Here is an 18,853-nt window from a genome sequence, read left to right as displayed (position 1 = left end):
AATTTGTACTAAGATAAGTCTGGACTCTGCCCATGGGCATCCCTTTGACGTGTCTTCCCATTTTGAGCCAAAGAATGCCAGACTAACTCCGAGGTTAGGGATCTGTAGCTCTCTATCAACTTGGAAGAGAACACATACCTGGAACTCACTTCTCCAAACTTCCATCCAAAGCTTGGTTGTGGAAATAAAGTCAAAGGAGGATTACAGTGAAGGCCATACCATGTCTCCGTGCTCTAGTAATTAAAATCCATCCCTACATTACACCACTCCTTTAGGGAGGGGTATACCTGCATCAATAAGAGACTGTCATTCATTGAATAGCACTTTAAAATGATATTGGCTCTTGCCTGCTATATAATTATATAGCAAAGCCCTGCTGTGCTCCTTTTGTGTACTCAAACAACAGCCATGCATACGTGTGTGCGTGTGTGTGTGTGTAAAGGAACTGGCAAGCACTGAGGGGCATCACAAGAAGAAGCCCATGTGGGAGAATTTTCGAAGAACTGACTGTGATTCTATTAATTGAGAGGCTGGGATGGGAAGTAAGTGGCATTACCCCTCCTATGGGAACTTTCTGGGACATACTGATGTCACACCTTTTCCCCTTGGCAAGAAGCAGCAGACGTCTCTCCGATCAAGCCTGGGCTTACCAGGCGAGTGTAAGGTGGCCCGAAATGCTCATCAGTTGGACCCCATTTTTTCCTGGTCAGTGAGTCCTAGCAAGAAGAGTATTTTGATTACACTTCTCTCTCTAAACAACCTCTCTCTAAACAACACAAAGCAATGGGGTCAATAATCCGACCCATGTTCCCTGACGTGGTTTTAAGAGGATGTGAGCCAGCAAGAGGGCAGCTGATGGGGCAGGGCTGGGGAGAGAACCCAGCAGAGAGCCAGCACTGCTTTGGCGTCCTGATGGAGGCTGTCAGTGGCTGCAGATGACGTGGGAACATCCACAGGCAGGCCTCCTGGAGAAGCAACCTGACTCTATTCCCAAGTCAGCCAAAATAAACCAAGCACAGAGAAGTTTTCTCAGTACACTGTAGAACTGACATCTCAGAAGTCTACTTCCTGGTAAAGCATGGGAGGCGTTCCCATCAACATCAGAAACAAGTCAGGGATGCCCAATGAAACACTTGTGTTGTAACACGGTTCTGAAGGGGAAGGCCATCGCTGCAGGACGCAGAGAAGAAGGGCAATTCGCCCCAGGAAGCAAATGAAACAGTAACGATACCACTTGTTACCTATTATATTGGAAAATGATAGATACGTTACTCTGAAGGTGAATGCTCATGGGAATGAAGGTGTAAGCCCTCTGGCATGTTGCCAGCGGATAAAAACCGATACACTCTTTTCAGGAATCCGGCAAATATATCCAAAGCCATGAGCACACAAGCACTCTTCCAACTCCAGAAGCGACTGCTAGGAATCAGTCCCAGGGAAATGGAGGAGGGCACAGGGATGTCAACAGAGGACACTGATTGGTGACTTAAAACATTAAAAATAATTCAAAGTAAATTTATTTGAGAAACGTCCATTTTGGAGACACTGTTACACCAATCAGGGCATATCTGCACGATGAGTGTTACATAACCATTAACAATGGCGGCGCACAAGCGTATTCTTGGGCACGGGCAGGTGCACGTGACCTGTCATCATCTAGGGAAGTGGGCCCAGACAGCGAGCACGGGCTGACCCCGTGCTCATGCGAGGAAAAAGCACCGACTCTCAGAAATGGCTGGGAGCACACACCCCAAAATGCTATCAGTCCTGTTCCACAGGTGGTCCTGTGGAACATTTTAATTTTAAAATGTTAAAAATTTTAAAATTTTAAATTTAATTTAAGATTTTAATTTTCTTCAATATCCTTATGTGTAACTTTTTATTCATAACTGTAATTTTTAAAGTACTTAAACACCTTTAAGTTAAAAGCTTACCACAGTGATACAATCAGATGAGCAGCTAACACTATATATTCTAATCTATACCTTTATGTACATCAAGACCAATAAATATCAAGCAAGATCCATGGAATGTGTTGTTAGAGAACTGTCATTAACACCCCATTTTCAGATTTTACTTCCTAAGACAACTCACGATGGGTACAATGTCTGCATTTTCCCCCAAAATAAAATTAATTCCGCTCTTAAATCTACCTTCTATAAATCACCAATATATCTCATTTTATTAACACATGCAGAGAAACTTCTCTTACCTTACAAACGATTTGTGTTCTTATCTGACAATAAAAGCTGAGTCACCAACTGCTTTTAACTTTCCTGTTTTTCTCAGCTGCTCAGAGCGGAGTCCTGGGTTCTGATGTAATTGTTCAGATTTTGTTCTAGATTCTCAGGTATATGCTCACTTTCTCTTTCTTTTGCTACCTGCTCTTGTCTTTTTACTTTCATTGAAAATTTTACTTCATCTGTTCCCTTTCTTGTAAGTCCTTGCAGAATTAGAGAACCAGAAATGGGTGTCAGGGAGGGGAAGGGAGAGACACGTGGTCTGGCGGAGAGTGAGGGGCGTATGATTTATCTTATGATGGAGGAGACCCAAGACTACTTTAACTTCAGAGACGAGAGGCCTGATGCTGTTAGGACCCCCACCCCCGCCACACACAGCATGGGAGCTGAGCTCCGGGCCTGTCACCTGTGTAAGGGGCCACACTCACATGTAAACTTGGGTGGTACGTCAGCACGCCATTGTCACACAGGGTGACGTATTTCTTTTTCCACTCCTTGTTCAGTGATTTGCCGCTCCGCTTCAGCAGCATGCCCTAGGAGGGAAAAGGAGCCACATATTCATTCGTAAATACAAATTATAAAGCCTGCCGTAAGTTTTCTTAAAAAGTAGGCACATAGGTAATTCAAGAAATTTTAAACGTTCATTTTTCTCTTGTCATTGTAAAATGGAAATCACACTTATTTTTAGCTTGGTAATTCGGCTTTTCTCTTCTATTTTATGCGTAACGTGTATGTTCAACCAATTTCCGTGTGTGTGTGTTTAGACTGAACGATGTGCTGTTGGTTCGACAAATGCAATACACCAGCCTCCATGACGCGCCACGTACCTTTCCTTTAACTGAGCAAGCACCTGGAACTAAAGGTATGACGCTTTAATAAAGGAAACCTAAATTTCCTTTTCTAAAAACCACTCATTAACTGAATACTGAAACTCCTGGTATTTACAAATAAGAGCATTTTGCTTTACAGTTTTTCATTCCGGATTTTTAATTTATTAAACGTGAAATTCCATTTGTAAATTTAGTAACAGCATCTAATAGACAAATCGTGGATAATGTAATCCATCTTTAATGGAACCGTATTAGGGCTTCTTGAAAACCATTCAGCATTTGAAGCCAGCATGCTTGAGCATGTTGGACCCAGGCTTCCCTTGACGACTGATGGGAGCTTACTCCTGCTTGAACTACTCATTCCCAGCAAACCTCCCACATCGCCTCCAGGCTTTCCTGGGGTGGAAACCCATGGCCAGCATTGAGCTCAGCCTTGACTTGGGGTTTTCCTTCCCTGGAGGGTGGGGGGAGGCTCCACGCCCTCAGGAAACAAGGGAAAGCAAAGCGTCTCCTGGCTTGTTCTTGTTCTTCCTCTCACTGCCCGTTTAGAAACTCACAGGATGGTAAGGATGACTGAGAAGGCACAAGAAGAATGCATGCTAGTTAGTGCACCCGGGCCGAGGCCGAGCTAAGTTCTGAGTGTGAGAAAGAGTGTTACAAAAGCAGAGGTGCCCATGTGTGTCCTCGTGAACTTGTACAGCTTCGTCCGAACTCCTAATTCTGCTGTCCCCCAGGAACCACAACACGAGGTAAGAGAAAGGAAGCACTTTTGGGATAATTAGGTTCAAGTTCCAAATACCATGACAATACTGCTTTCTACACCAATTTTCACGAATATAATGGATGACGAGCCAGCTGGGAAGCCTGACTCAACCCCTGAAAAGTTTCTGGGGGAAAATATTTCTAAGGTTGAAGAAACTCACAAGTGAACCTTTGGAAGGTCATCCCTTTGCATGTTCTTATTACATGAAGAAAACACACGGCCATCACTCAACATACCTTGATTTCTTAGAACCTAAGAAAAAACAATCTAAACCAAATATGGCACGGAGACCAACAGAGTCAGGCAGGCCCAGAGGAAAATGCTGGTTACAAACCCAGGTGATTTGAGGTCCCCCTGCAGAGTAAGAACTAGGGAGAGGGGCTGTCACTGCTGGTGATTCAACAGTAAATAAATAAGTGATCATTTAAAATCGTAACATTTCCCTCTCTGGCAGATTTCTAAGATTTTTAAACTTAGCTTAACAAAACTTCACAGATGTTCTCCTGTGGGCTCATTTTCCACCATCCATTTCAGATGGAATTCCAACAATATCAGGGGCCAGGGGTCACCTCGGTGTCACCGGTAGCTGAGAGCTGCTCCAGGCCTCAGAAAGCTTTGTCCGTCTGCACTCAGACAAAAATGCAGGCTGCACCCTCACCCAGCCCCGGGGCTCCATGCAGATGGCCCTACACAGCTCCTGGCTAGACTGTGGGTACTTTCACGAGCAAATCCCATATGCACAATTATCCTCTCCCCAGTGGGGGCTGTCAGGACTCACTCCTAAGGAGATAGAGGGAAACAGTCCAACCAGGAGGCAACGAGAGGAGATGACATTGTCGGGGAACTAAAATAGGCTGACTTATCTTGGTGCTGGGAAAACTGAATGTCCAAATCTTGTCAATCTTAAATAAAGTCTATGGTTCACCTTGCAGGATAATCTCTGATTATGATTCAAATGCTGTACAAGTCAGCAGGGCTGAAGAACACCCCGGCGTCCTAGGAGCCATGCCTCTGCTCTCTGGCCCAGGTCCCCGCTGGGTTCATTACCCAACCACCCAAGATTTCTGTGCCGATGGAGCCGCTCGGCTGCCCTGCTCCCCGCCTTGGCGCGGCACCCAAGTTAGGGCCCGCCAGCTGCACCCGCCGCTCCGTGACTGATAAAAGAGCCCATATCCTCAGAGGCATCGTGAAGAGACGCATGAGCCCCAATGAGAAGCCGAAGCAGCCACGAGGTGAAGTTCTGTAATCAGACGCTCAATCAGATGACAAATGACAAGACTCAGCAAACAGCTTCTGCGGATTAAAAACGTGTTCTCTTTTAGTTTCTTTTTCTTTTTTTGCTGAAGTTCATTCCAAACACTGATTTTTTTTCAGAGTGTTTGTACCAAGTGAGAACCAGGGGGTTTGAGAGTCTAAAAAGAACCCAGGGGATGCCTGGGTGGCTCAATCGGTTAAGCGTCTGCCTTCAGCTCAGGTCACGACCCCAGGGTCCTGGGATCGAGTCCCGCGTCCAGCTCCCTGCTCAGTGGGTGTCTGCTTCTCCCTCTGCTTCTGCCTCTCTCTCTGTCTCTCATGAATAAATAAATAAAATCTTAAAAAAAAAAATAAAAAGACCCCAGAGCTTAAACCACTCAGTCCCGACTCTGCTAGACTAGCATTTTTTCACGATTCGTGCCCAGAGTCACCTAGTCCTGCCTGGGCAGCCATATGCCAGGGAGCCCTTGGGTCTGGACAGCTGGAGCTGCGGGAGCAGTGGTCTGCTGCTGCCAGAGGGGTGAGGATGAGCCTGGGTCGTAATTCTGGAGCCACACGGAGAGAGGAGGCCCCCTCTGATGTGCCCTCATTGGGAGGAACCGAGGAGCTACCGCAAAGCCCCAGTGAGACATCCCACCACGTGGTTACATATCAGGAGCCCCTTCTTAGTCCCAGACTCTTCCAGAAGTACAAGGTCCCAACTGCTCTGCCACGGTGGGGCCCCCCTCTGAACAGAGCCCCCCAACATGCTCAAGAAGGAGAGAAAACCCACTGTGCCCTTTGGGACAGACTTCTATCGGTGCCATGAGAAGCCTAGCGTCCTGGCAGCCCCTCGGACTTCATCGACGATGCTTCTGCCATCCCGAACGCACACATTGTCTACTTAAGGACCAAGAAAATGGAAAATCTGGAAACAGCTCATTTTCAACTTTTAAAGGCCATGAAGTCATGGTCCCACTTGCCAGAGGATGAGAGAGGCCGGAAGGCTCCCTGCCAGAGACACACATGGGCGGGCAGTTCCTGTCAGCGGGTGCAAATGGGCGTCATGATCCTAAGTCTCTTTGATTCTGTGTTACCCAGGGCGAAACTGTGAGGGTGGATGTCACAACGCATACTTGGTCTATCTTTCAGATACCACTTCTGTACACACGAAAACAATCTCTCGCTTCAGACCGCTTCTCACTGACCAGCTACCACAGTGTGGACATCACTGTGGTTAGGGTTTTATTTAACTCATAAGTGGCTTATGCATCTATTTTTTAAAAATTTTCCGTCTCAAAACAGTATTGGGCTCACTGCTCTAAGAGCCTTACAACTATTAACCCACAGAGAGCTCACAACCCAACGTAAGCAGTTACTATGATTATCCCCATTTTGCAGGTGAGGCCACTGAGGCACCGAGAGTTTACGTAACTTCCCCCACACAGCCAGCACGGCAGCTGGTCCCCAGGGATGGCTCCCCGTGCACCCCGCCTCTAGGGATTCGTGCCCCCATAGAAATCATCGCACGCGGACCTGGAGATGCCTCTGGCTCACTTGAACCAACAGAAGCAGTGGAAGGGATGCTATCTACATGGAGTTTAAATGTTAGATTTGGCAGCTTCTGTGCTTTGGGGAGGTCTGAGCGAGAAGCCATGCTGTGCTCTGTCTGTGGTCCTGAGCCACCGAAGCACGAGAAACAGTGACTGTTTTCTGAAATCACTAAGTAGATTAAGTAGATAGATCCTCAAGGCAGTGACAGATAAGAAACTCAGAATTAGCACCCTATGCTGCAGTAATAAAATCCACAGACACGTGCCACTGGCTTGGCACCAGGCAGCTGGCTGAGGCTGCAGGACCTGAACAGCTGTTGACGGAGCCAAGAAGGACAGGGAGGAAGACGCTACCTGGGTTTGGACAAACGGCGCCCCAGCGGGGCAGGGGCAGAGCCATCAGCTGACCTGCTGTCTGCGGGAACGTGAGGCACAGTCGGCTGGCCCGGGGAGCCCGGGAGAGGAGATTTCCGAGCAGAACGCTCACCGTGCTACTGGCTCTTAAGGGGTGGGGGGGGGGGGGGGTGGGGGGGAATCAGGGATGTTCAGCTTTTCAGCAGAATTAGAGAAAATATTCCCAATTTAAACACCAACATAAGAAAAATCGTTTCTCATTCCCAGCTTCTCCTGCCAGCAGAAAACTCAGGGTAAGAACTGGCCTCAGAACAAAGATCCAATCCAGGGGATGCCAGGAGATGTGATCTCAGAATGAGGACCCAGCAAGGTTGCAGCAGTTGGACCCTTGTCTTGAGAACTCAAAGATTTAAGGCACGGCCTCAGGGACCCTTCCAATTAGAGAGCATGTGTGGACCAGAGACAAGGACCTGTGGGTTGGCTTTTGTCTAATGGAATAAATTACTATTTGATACAAAGGACACCCACAAGGGTTTTAAAGGAATTGTATTCTGTTGGACTAAAAGGCGCAGCGCAAGTCTAAAATGGAAAGAGACCTCTGACCCTCAAACTAAGACCAGCAGGAAGCAGGCTGAGAGAGCCACACAGCTGCAAAACCAGGCCATTTCTTAGGGAAAAGGAAGGTCGGCTGAGACAGCAGAGCCCCGGGCCCAGGAGGGTGTCCTGGGGAGAGAACACCCCCTCCCCGCCCTGTGCCCCGAGCAGGGTGATTAGCAACATGTGCCTGGCTGGGTTCGGAGCTGCTATGGACTAGACTAGTAACTGCTACAGGCTGTGCACTCCCCTTTCCGGCTGAAGGGTTCTGTCCCGTGTGTGTGCATGTGTGTGTGTCAGGTGACTCGTCTCTGGAGTCCCCTGGTCTTCAGATGGCAAGGATCACATCCAAGGAGGCTCATCCACATGCACCTGATGCAGATGACAATCCCGGGCTTCCAAAGCCTGAGCTGGATGCCACCACGGGATGACGCTTTGAGAATCCAAGGGCAGGGGGAGGGTGCTTTGCATGTGCGAGGGCAGACTGAAGTAGCTAGTCTCCAAAGATTACCCTCAAAAAAAATCTGCTCCTATGTGGTCCCTGGGGGCCTTCTGAACCCCTTTAGCCCACAGAATGTGGTGGAGACGAGGCTGGGCCCGCTCTAGCTAAGGTGAAAGTCCAACAGCTCCTGTTTTTCTGCCCCTAGGAGCCCTCAGTGGCCTCATGAGGATTCCGACTCTCCTACTGGGGAGACTGTGAAGAGGGAGACCCCAAGGCTACATGGAGGACAGCCCCGGTGCCAGCTACGGGATGGCCGCTGAGCTGCTGGCTCGACACCCAGGAGTCTGAGCCACGTCTGTCAAGGCACTAAAGGCAGGACTGAAGGAAGGATCCTGGCTGTCCCAGCCCTGGAAGGCTTCTGTGGGGCAGAGATGTCTCCATGATGCCTGGCCGAAATGCCTGACCCTCGGACTCATGAGAAATAAAATGGGATGGTTTTAAATCACTGTGATTGGGGGTAATTACCAGCAACAGGTAACCAGCGCAGCAGGACGAGCCAGGGGTGACGGGTCTATACCCGTGAATCACTTTGCCCTCCAGACCAATTTTAAAGCTTTGAGATCTTTTACTTGTTTGCACAGTAAGAAACAGAAGGGCTCGGCGCCTGGGTGGCTCAGTTGGTTAAGCGACTGCCTTCAGCTCAGGTCATGATCCCAGGGTCCTGGGATCGAGTCCCGCATCGGGCTCCCTGCTCTGCGGGGAGCCTGCTTCTCCCTCTCCCACTCCCCCTGCTTGTGTTCCCTCTCTCGCCGTGTCTCTCTCTGTCAAATAAATAAATAAAATCTTTAAAAAAAAAAGAAACAGAAGGGCTTTGTGACCTCTCCTATGTTCCTCTGATCTTACTTGGAAATGGCACATGTTGATCTAATTGCTACCACCTAGTTAATTTACTGGTGCATCAGAAAGACTGCGATTTTAATGATCTACAACCAGAAGAACAGGATTTCAAGCAGGCACTTCCTGCTTTTTTTGCTCAAGGAACTTTTCCTGTGGTGGAGCAAAGGGGAGAGTTGTCTTTTGGCTGCAATCTCTTTATTAGTCGTGTGTATTCTCTGCTGAGTCCCAAGAGGTCACAGAAAGCCAAAAGCAATGTTAAGTGTACAAGCTTTAAATAACTCACAAAGTTAATGTAACGAATGTAAGTGCTATCTGAAATTCATCACTCAGTGCTTGCTGCAGCCCCAAGCTGTGATAAAACACCACTCATAAATTTCTATTAAAACTCTGCTCGATAGCAATTATTTACCAACAAAGATTTACTGACTGCATTAGAGACTGGGGGTCTTAACCAGGCCAATCAGTCTTTGTTTTGAGTTTGAGGGACCGAGCGGCAGTGTTGTCTGCCAGCACGGAGTTCATCGCGACCCAGGGGGACATTTAATGGCCACAGTCCTCTGTAGCGAGGGGGTACCAGCCAGCGGCGGCAGGCTGCTCCACGTGACGATCAGACCACCTTTGCTCCCGAGGGAGCATCTCTCATCGGCTCGGACAGTGGCCCGAGGCCGTGCGCGCACGGGACTGAACGTACCCTGCTGCACTGGAGTTTAAAAACAAGTTTTTCCATGGCTTAAACACATCCACACAAGCTCAGCGAGGTTCAGTGTCTCTATACTTCTAAAAAAAAAAAGCGATGTTTGAGTACTTCTTTGGTTCTGTAATAAACACCTGTTACGGTTCCTCCGTGTTTTATGATTCACGGTCTTCATAGTTTGGAACAGATTCTCATTACAGCAGTTAAAGTATCCAGGTATTTCTAAAACATTGTGGAGAAATGGTGGCATCTTTAACAGAGATCCAAAGAGTATGAACTCCGATCAGTCTTCACATTTGTGTTTATTACTTTTATTCTAATCAAGATTTTTCCTGTGACATGTATTAAAACTTGTGGTTTACTTAAAAAAAAAAAAAAAACAAAGAGGGGCGCCTGGCTGGCTCAGTTGGTAGAGCATGCAACTCTTGATCTTGGGGTCGTGAGATCGAGCCCCACGTTGGGTATGGAGCTGACAAAAACAAAACAAAACAACAACGAACCCCCCCCCCCAAAAAAAACACAAAAAAACACCTAGAAAAGCATGTTTATGTGGGTGGAAGGTGACAGAAGCTCATCATTAGAAATTGGGGAATGCGGGGGCGCCTGGGTGGCTCAGTTGGTTAAGCGACTGCCTTCGGCTCAGGTCATGATCCTGGAGTCCCGGGATCGAGTCCCGCATCGGGCTCCCTGCTCGGCGGGGAGTCTGCTTCTCCCTCTGACCCTCCTCCCTCTCGTGCTCTCTGTCTCTCATTCTCTCTCTCTCAAATAAATAAATAAAATCTTAAAAAAAAAAAAAAAAAGAAATTGGGGAATGCGAAGGGGTGGTACCAGGAGCAGGGACAGTCTTTTCCCATGTCACAGTCTCCCTGTTGTCCCTCCTAATGTCCTGCTCTTCCAGAACGAAAACTACCCGTCCTGCCCCAGCTCTCCCCTCACGCTAAGCTCTCCCTTGCGAACAACAAATGCACACTTCCCAGGAGCGCACCTGGACTCGCGTGAGTGGCAAGGGACACACTGCAACACCTCTTGTGGGGGTCAAGTCTGCACAGGCCTTGCCCCCACGGCCCTCCATCGCTGACACACGATGTCCCGTCCAGTGCACTTGAATATGGACCGTTGGTGCTGGGAATCCCACAGGACTGGGGCTGGCCAAGCCTGGCCTAGGGGCCAAATCTAACCTTCTGCCTCTTGTAAATAAGGTCTACTGAGAACGCAGCTACTCTCACTCGTAAGCATTGCCGCCTTCACCCTGCACTGGCTGAGCTCAGGAGTTGCAGGGAAGCCCAAAGTACTTGCTACGGGGCCCTTTACAGAAAGTGGGTGTGGAGCCCAGCTCCAGGAGAGGAAACTGTGCAAAAGCAGCCCAGCAGCCATCAATTTTATTTAAAAGTGCAAATTCTATTCTATCTCCCTGGAATGCCCTGCTCGAATCGTCCCCTTCCTCCCTGCCATCCTGGTGAACACCCCTACCCTTCAGCCCTGAGCAGCAGGGCTGTGGGCTCCAGGCTTCCATAACCTCTCCTGAAACAAGCATCATCCAGACCTTTAGATACTGGCTGTTGGGGGTGGAATTATGTCCTCCTCAAATTCGAATGTGGAAATCCTGGCCCCCATGCTTCACGATAGGACTGCATGTGCAGACAGGTCTTTAAAGAGGTGAGTAAGGTTAAGTGGGGCCGTGAGACGGGCCCTCTTCCAATCTGACTGGTGTCCTTGTGAGAAGAGGGAGTGAGGACACAGACAGGCACAGAGACAAGGCCATGGGGAGACAAAGAGAAGGCACCATCCCCACACCAAGGAGACAGGCCTCTGAGGAAAACCACCCCGAGGACACCTTGATCTCGGATTCTGGTCTCCAGAACTGTGAGGAAATAAAGTCGTTGTCGGAGGCACCAGGTCCTCGGCACCTTGTCTTGGCAGCCCCAGCGGATGAACGCGGTGGCGTGTGAACGTGCGCCTAGGCTGGGAGCTGCTGCAGGGCTGAGAAGCTCTCTTCCCCGCCAGCATACCCCACAGCAGAGGGCACAGTGCCCCACGGGCCCCTGGTCACACCTGTCCTTGCAGCGGTCACCTCCCTACTCAGGGAGTCTCACTTTTCAGTCCCAACTGGATGTCCTTCCCTGAGGGTCTATCAGGCACCTCGAACGCCCAGTCCCCAAGGGGACACATGGGTCATCTCCATCCGGGACTGGGAATTCTGTGGGGGGTGGGGGGCTGGGCTGTCCAGGCTGGCTTGGGCTCCCAGATTCCCTTATCAGTACCTGGTGCATGGTTAGTCCTGATAATAATTACCCTAATGTAGAGCCATTCCTCGTTCTAAAATATCTCCAAATATGCAAGCGCTCCATCAAAAACCTAAAACCAAAATTAAAACATGGGGAAGGAGGGGCACCTGGGTGGCTCAGTTGTTAAACATCTGCCTTTGGCTCAGGTCATGATCCCAGGTCCTGGGATCAAGTCCCATATCGGGCTCCCTGCTCGGCGGGGAGCCTGCTGCTCCCCCTACTTGTGCTCTATCAAAGAAATAAATGAAATTAAAAAAAAAAACCCAAAAAACAAAAGCCATGGGGAAGGAGTAGCATCTTGCCACTCAATTAAAATGCCATCGAGTCAAATCTGGATGAGCGAATCCCATGTTACAGGGTTTAAGAGAAAAAAAAACCAAGTGTGACAAAAATGACCAAGACTACAGACACACCGTGGGTCAGAACGGCTTGTCGTTCAAGGTGTAAAAAACGCTCTTAAGTGTAAGCAGTAAATCAATAACATAATCATTCACTGTGCGCGAGGAAATAATAATCCCAATTAACTGGTTTCCCCAGCTCCTCCTCAAATGGAAAACTTGCGGCAAATTCACCAACGTGATGCTTGGATGTAAGCTTTGGCAGAAGAGGCCGGACCAATTTGAGCTCAGCACATGTGAGCTCGGCCACAATTATACCGTCTTAACTTTCTTCCCAGTTTAAAGTGTTTTCATAGAAACAACAGGGAGCCCCCCCCCCCCCCCCCCCCCCCCAGCTTAACTGAATTCTTTTTTTTTTTTTAAGTAATATTTGTCTCCCTCTCCCTCCTCCAGAGGATCTATTATACCGCAAATGGAGGCTTTTCTCCCAGCTTGTTCTGTGCCGGGAGGGAGTGGGGGAGGGGGCCGAGGAGCCGATTCTGGATCTTTCCCCGGCTCCCTCGTGGCCCCCTCCCCTCTCTGGTTAGTAATATTTCTGTTATTCTGCCAGGCTGTAGGGTACAAAGGGTTACACTTTAATTGAGCTGTCAGCATCTCCGACAATCCTAGAAAGCCCCGATTATGCACGGCAGGGTTAGTGCCACAGTTGCTATTGTGGATGCCCTATTTGCGAAACCCAAACCTGCGCCACACACAGGTCAGCTCACCCGCGCGACCTTGCTGTCATTAGCCGCGTCTATTCCTACCTCACTGCTGAGAAAATCACACGGCGCGGGCTTCAAAGCGCCGGCCGGGACTGGATTCGACCAGGAGCTAATCACCCACAAATCCAGCTCAAATGGCAATAATTGGCTAAACCGGTCCCCTCTCCAGAGCTCAGCAGTAATTTGGGATAATAAAGAAAGGAATTATTCAGCTAACTGCCCCGAAATGTATGCTTTGTGACCGACACACTTCACATTTTAATAATGATAGACACAGAATCTGATTTAATACCGTGTCCACAGAGTAACAAGCCCGAGAACAATGATGGCGAAGGGAGAAAAGTTTGTTGGGTTTCTCACCCCTTCTGGCACCGTGTGGGCAGGCAGGAAGGCCACGGAGATTTCCGCTTCCCGTTGGGTCGGCCTGGAATCATTAAGTCCCAACGAGAACTGAATGAATTCTAAACACGCGTGCAGAAAAACCCACCGACGCTGCTCCATGTTGGGCCACTTACAGAGAAACACTTCCTTCGGCCAAAGACAAGCAGAGGACGCCAAGAAAGAAATGTTTGTCCACCCAGACTGACAGATCCCTTCTTGATTTTTCCAGTTAATATTATCTCTTGATCACCTCGTTCTTCTTGCCTTTCATCCTGCCCCTTCTGTCACCGGGTGTTCAGCAGCAGGGGTGACAATATCTGTACTTAACGTCTGCGGGGTGACACCCCTGTAGGAGGCCCCCCGACACGGACCGGGATGCGGGGCTCCTCGGGCTCCTCCTTGGCGGCGACCTCCCCTCCCGCCCGGCCAGCCCTGGGGGCTGGCACACCACCATCTGCAAAGGGCTCCGCGCAGCTGGGAGGGTTCTCCTCTAGCAACACGAAATGAACCTGAACTCAATCGCCTGCCCAGGGAGCCAGCGCGTCCAGGTGTCCAGGCGGTCAGAGTGAGGCTGGGGTCGCAGGGGCCCCATCGCTTCCTGCCAGGGTGGACGGGCATTGCACAAAACCGGGTCCGTGCCCCTGCACAGTGACTCGGGGACGCGGCAGAGAGGAACCCCTGTATAAGCAATAATAAGAAACCTGCAGCTGCTTCTCTGTTCAGGTAAACGATCCCTGAGCCCATCGTCACCGAAAACGCCACACGGGCCCCCGGCAACTGTTCATTAAAGTGCCTCAGAGTGCCAGGCTTGTGTGCTGAAGTTGGATCGAGTAAGAGTCCAACGCTCAGGTAAGCTGTGGAGAAGATTTCACGTCTACAGAAGCTATTTGGGAGTCTTCTGCCTGGGAGACCTGTCTTTCTCCCCCCACCGACACCTGGAAACATGTTCTCCTTGGGAATGCTCCTGTTCTTGCTCCAAGTTTCTCTCCTGTGTTCCTGCCCCTTGCTCGCCTGCTTGACTCTTTAAGGCTGCCACCCTCGGAGCTGGTTTCTCTACCAGTTACACTCTTGCCCTGTAAAATCTTACCACACCGCGGACAGCACTAGCTGGTGCCCCACAGGTAGAGCAATCTCAACCCGCTGACACTTGAGACCAGAGCTCCCCGCCAGCGTGCTCGCTCGTGTGCCTGAGTGCCCCCTGAGCCCAGACCACCTGCCTCACTCTGCCTCCCCACTTCCTCAGCTGGTGCCGCCCCGCCCACTTCCGCGCCCCCTCGCTCTGGGGGGGGGGTGCCCCCTCGCGCCCCACGTGACAACTGCAGATTCCACCCGGGGTCAGTTCTCAGATGTGCTGCTCCAAATGTAAACACTTCCGAAAGCTCAGGAAGAGAAGAGAACTTTTTATGTGGATTACATGTTGATACGAATACATTTTTAGATATACTTGCTGAAATAACAAATTAAAATTCATTTCACTTCTTTTTCCCTCCCTTTCTTAATGTGGCTACCAGAAGAAAACTAAGAGTTGAAACTGGACCGGTGGATCCCGTTCTGTTTGTCTGATGATGCCGTGCAGGCCGTGCCCACTCCTGCCCCGTCTGGCTCCCTAGCTTCTGCTTCACCGGCTGATCAATGGCAGAGACCATTCTTATCTTGCCCATTTGTTTCCTATAACCTGGCAAAGAACAAATGATCCAAAAACGCCTGTCGAATGAATGAACAAAACAGTGGAGTGGTTATAACCACTGCCATGAATGATAAAAGCTTCCAAAAGTTAGTAACTGAGCAGGGCGACAAGACCAGTGAGGAGTGAAACCCAAATCTGATCTGTGTCATCTGGAGGGCTCCAGTCCTATTATTGTAACCACATGCATATGCCCCGTGCTACATGGAAAAACTGATTTGAATGATGTTCAGTCAGAGATCTCAGCAGAGCCCAAATCAACACAAACAGTCTTACTGCACATATTGTAAATGTAAACCGTGACTCTGGATATGGGGGGACATACACAGAGAAACGCTATCCGGGACCTGGTCCTCAGGATTCATCTCTTTGTTACGGAAATGAAGGTATGGGCAGAGGAAGGCAGTTCAAGCCTGGAATAGAGTTTCTACTGGAGAAATCCAGGGAAAGAATGATTACTCACCCTCTCCCTGGTTAGGATAAGAGAAAGGTTGGTGCAAACAGCCAAGTTTCAATTTTAGGCCAGTACTTAAACAGGCATGGCAAACACTTGGCAAATGGGCTCCCTCTTCCCTCCCCTAAACTGACAGCCGACAGCACTGGCCGTGAGAGCCTCGAAGCTGTCTTAGCACAGCCCACCAGCCAGCCTCTACTACACGTGAGAGCCGGACAGAAGATGAGACCCACGGCGGTCCCTGGTCTGCAGAAATAGCCCACGGGCATCTGAGCAGCACAGATCCTTCCTTCCACTGCGACTACTGACCCAAGAACAACAACGATGACCACCACCATCACTGCTACTTAATTTCCTGGAAACTGAATACCATCACACACTCATTTAAAAAAACAATGAGACTGTGCTTCTGGAAAAACAAAGCGGATCTAGTCAGTGTCCTGTTCTGGGGTTGTGTGTGCGTGGAACTATCAGCAAACACGCGGGACAGCAGGGTCCCTGGTGGTCTGAAGACACTACAGTGGTCGTTTCCTTTATTTTCTCTCTTTTAAAAGATTTTATTTTTTTTTGAGAGAGAGAGAGTGTGTGCAAGCATTGGGGAGGGGCAGAGGGAGAGGGAGAATCTCAAGCTGACTCCCTGCTGAGAGAAGAGCCCAACGCAGGGCTCAATCCCAGGGCCCTAAGATCCCGACCTGAGCCGAAATCAAGAGTCGGATACTTAAACTGACTGAGCCACCCAGGCGCCCCACAGTCTGAGCTGAAGGGGGCATCCATGCTCTTGGTCTTTTGCTTGAGTTCAAGCAAAGAACAGGGCAGGGTTCAAAATGGTCCTCCTCCCCCAAAAGGCCCATTTTAAGTTGTGTTATGGCAAAGATGTCAGGTAGAATTATTCTACGATTCCAAAGTCTTCCCAACCATTTTCACTTGAGGAAACGTCAGGTTGCTGGAAACTGTAATAAAATGGATATGGATATACGTGCTTATGAATACAGATATGCATAAAGAAGGTAAAGGGTCATTCGTAGAAGCATTCCCTTGGTGAGTAAGAACCAATGTTCCTACCAGGCCCCCAGCTGCCCACAGGGGACACCAGTGGGTCTTTTTACAGACAACAACTAGCTGGCGTGTGTGATATCTGGAACCAAGGAGAGGGAAGAGAGCCGTCAGCATGCACACCCCAAGCACAGGCAGAGGCTACCCTGCCGATTATACGCAGTGTATGTGGGTGACAGACGTGATGTTGAATGTGGGAGAACTTGGATGAAGTTCTTGTCTACCAAACATCCTCCACGATTGTCTTCTCTGCTCCAACTTAGAGGCCTTGAGAAAGATGGGACTGTTTTGCCATTAACAAGGAACACATTCTCAAATTAAGGAGTAAAATCGAATGGTGCTTAGGACAGCTTATCAATATAAAGAGTCTGGATAAAATTTCTCAGCAGTGGTCAAAAACGTAGCTATGGAAATGTCCACATAAAACAAACGAAACCTTATTTCACTCCCAAGTCCTCAAATGTCAAAATTTAAAATACAGGGGCGCCTGGGTGGCTCAGTTGGTTAAGTGGCTGCCTTCGGCTTGGGTCATGATTCCAGGGTCCTGGGATTGAGCCCCATGTCGGGCTCCCTGCTCAGCGGGGAGTCTGCTTCTCCCTCTGCCTCTGCCTCTCCCCCTGCTTGTGCTCTCTCTCTGTCAAATAAAGAAATAAAATCTAAAAAAAAAAAAAAATTTGAAATATAAAAGAGGATAAAGTCGTGTTCAACAAATCTGATTCATCACATTAAAAAAAATTACTCTATTGGTCCCACTATAGAAGTTGATTGTTAATCAGGACAATTTAATGATGAAACATTGTGTCAGCAAGTTAAAAATGGCCTTGTTGTTTCAATATAAGAATCACTTAGTATATACTATATATAAAGTGTTGTATTTCATGCCCCATTTACTGTAACATATTAGTGGGTTCAGTCATCAAGTAACAATTGTTTCCTTGCGGGGTTCAGATACTGGGGAGGGGGGTCTGCAGTGGGAGAATAGCCCTTGGAGTTGCAGATGGCTGTACGCATATACAGAGATTTGGTACTGTTCCTTTCATAGGCCCATCAACAATATTAAATCATCGCACATCTACATTTTAGCAAACAATACAATCTTTAATGAATACTTTTTTTTTTAAATGCAACTAATTGAAACATTATCTGACATGTTGCTCTTCCTTTAAATTTTTAAGATGATTCAAAAAGACTGGCTAGTGAAGCCTTCCTGCAATTAATTACCTGATTGATTCGCTTCACTATTAAAATGTCAGAAATATTTACTAGAAAAAAACAGATTGCAACAACCACCACCTCTCTGCAAAGCAAAAATGCATCCAGTCTTTAATTATAAACTGTCTGGAGTCTCAGTCACTTCTTACATTAACAAAGAAAATCCAAAATTGAGAATAAGACAGGATGCTTCGCCTGCTGGGATTCTCATTTATTTAACACTACCCTAGATATTGCTAATATTTGTCTATGATGGGAGAGGAGAGGGTACACGGAGACAGTGGTGACTGGACACCTGTGCAATCAGAAAATGTGAACACTTATATATTTCTCCTTGAGGTGGGGGGGGGGGAAGTAATTGCAATCCATGGTTTCAAGTCAGTTAAGATGCAGTTGAGGGAATGCAGAAAGCTCTATGTAGGCAATGACTTCCAGCAGAGCTCAAAACTATGGCTTCCTTTTTGCCTCCTGTGCCAGGATGCTCAGAGATCAGTTGTTTTTCTGAGTGCAGGGTTTCTAGCATAATGCCTTTTCCTTTGTTGCCTGGCACTTAACTCTCTATTGTTTTAAGGAGTATCTGGGGTTTCTTTCAGTGTAAGGTACAAGTTGAAAGGAGGAGGAGGAGGAGGAGAACAATGCAGAGGCAGGCTGAGCCCCTCAGCTTAGCATGACTCAGGGCCTGAGAAAGCAATTAGGACGCTGGTTGGAGAGGGGAAGTTGACCTGTGTGGTTGGTGATCCCAGCCCAGTGCCTTCCCGAGAGCCGTCCACAGCAGCCACACGACCTCTGCTCGGTGGTGGTGGACGGCGTCAGTGCGCAGGCAAGACCCGCGCTGTCCTAGAACCCAAGCTGTTTGTGACTTCTTGCTGCCCGAAGAGGCGATGCTCCGGGGCGGAGGCATTTCAGGCTTTTGAACTGCTTGCAGCGCTGTGAAGGGCAGGCAACAGCTTTTCAGACAATAGTTGAGAACTTGTTCAGCAAAGCTTGGTTTTTTTTTCCTTCAAAGGTTGAAATTTGTTCTACAGATAAAAGTAATGCCTTTGGGGAAAATAACTCTAAGGCATTCGTGACAAATGCAAGTC

The 18,853-nt window shown here is 48.7% G+C and overlaps 1 protein-coding gene across 2 annotated transcripts in view; it reads right to left on the bottom strand.

The window, feature by feature from the left end:
• AGAP1 (ArfGAP with GTPase domain, ankyrin repeat and PH domain 1) overlaps positions 1 to 18,853 on the bottom strand; it is a 338,554-nt gene that overhangs the window by 192,398 nt on the left and 127,303 nt on the right. For both annotated transcript variants that reach the window (XM_044913774.1, XM_021679032.1), the window contains exon 9: positions 2,669 to 2,773. In XM_044913774.1, the coding sequence (XP_044769709.1) occupies positions 2,669 to 2,773 (105 nt within the window). The remainder of the gene's footprint in view (positions 1 to 2,668; positions 2,774 to 18,853) is intronic.

Source organism: Neomonachus schauinslandi, chromosome 3, assembly GCF_002201575.2.
Source record: "Neomonachus schauinslandi chromosome 3, ASM220157v2, whole genome shotgun sequence".
Classification (NCBI taxonomy): Eukaryota; Metazoa; Chordata; class Mammalia; order Carnivora; family Phocidae; genus Neomonachus; species Neomonachus schauinslandi.
Note: the sequence above shows the minus strand (reverse complement) of the source record. Positions and strands in the feature narration are given on the sequence as shown.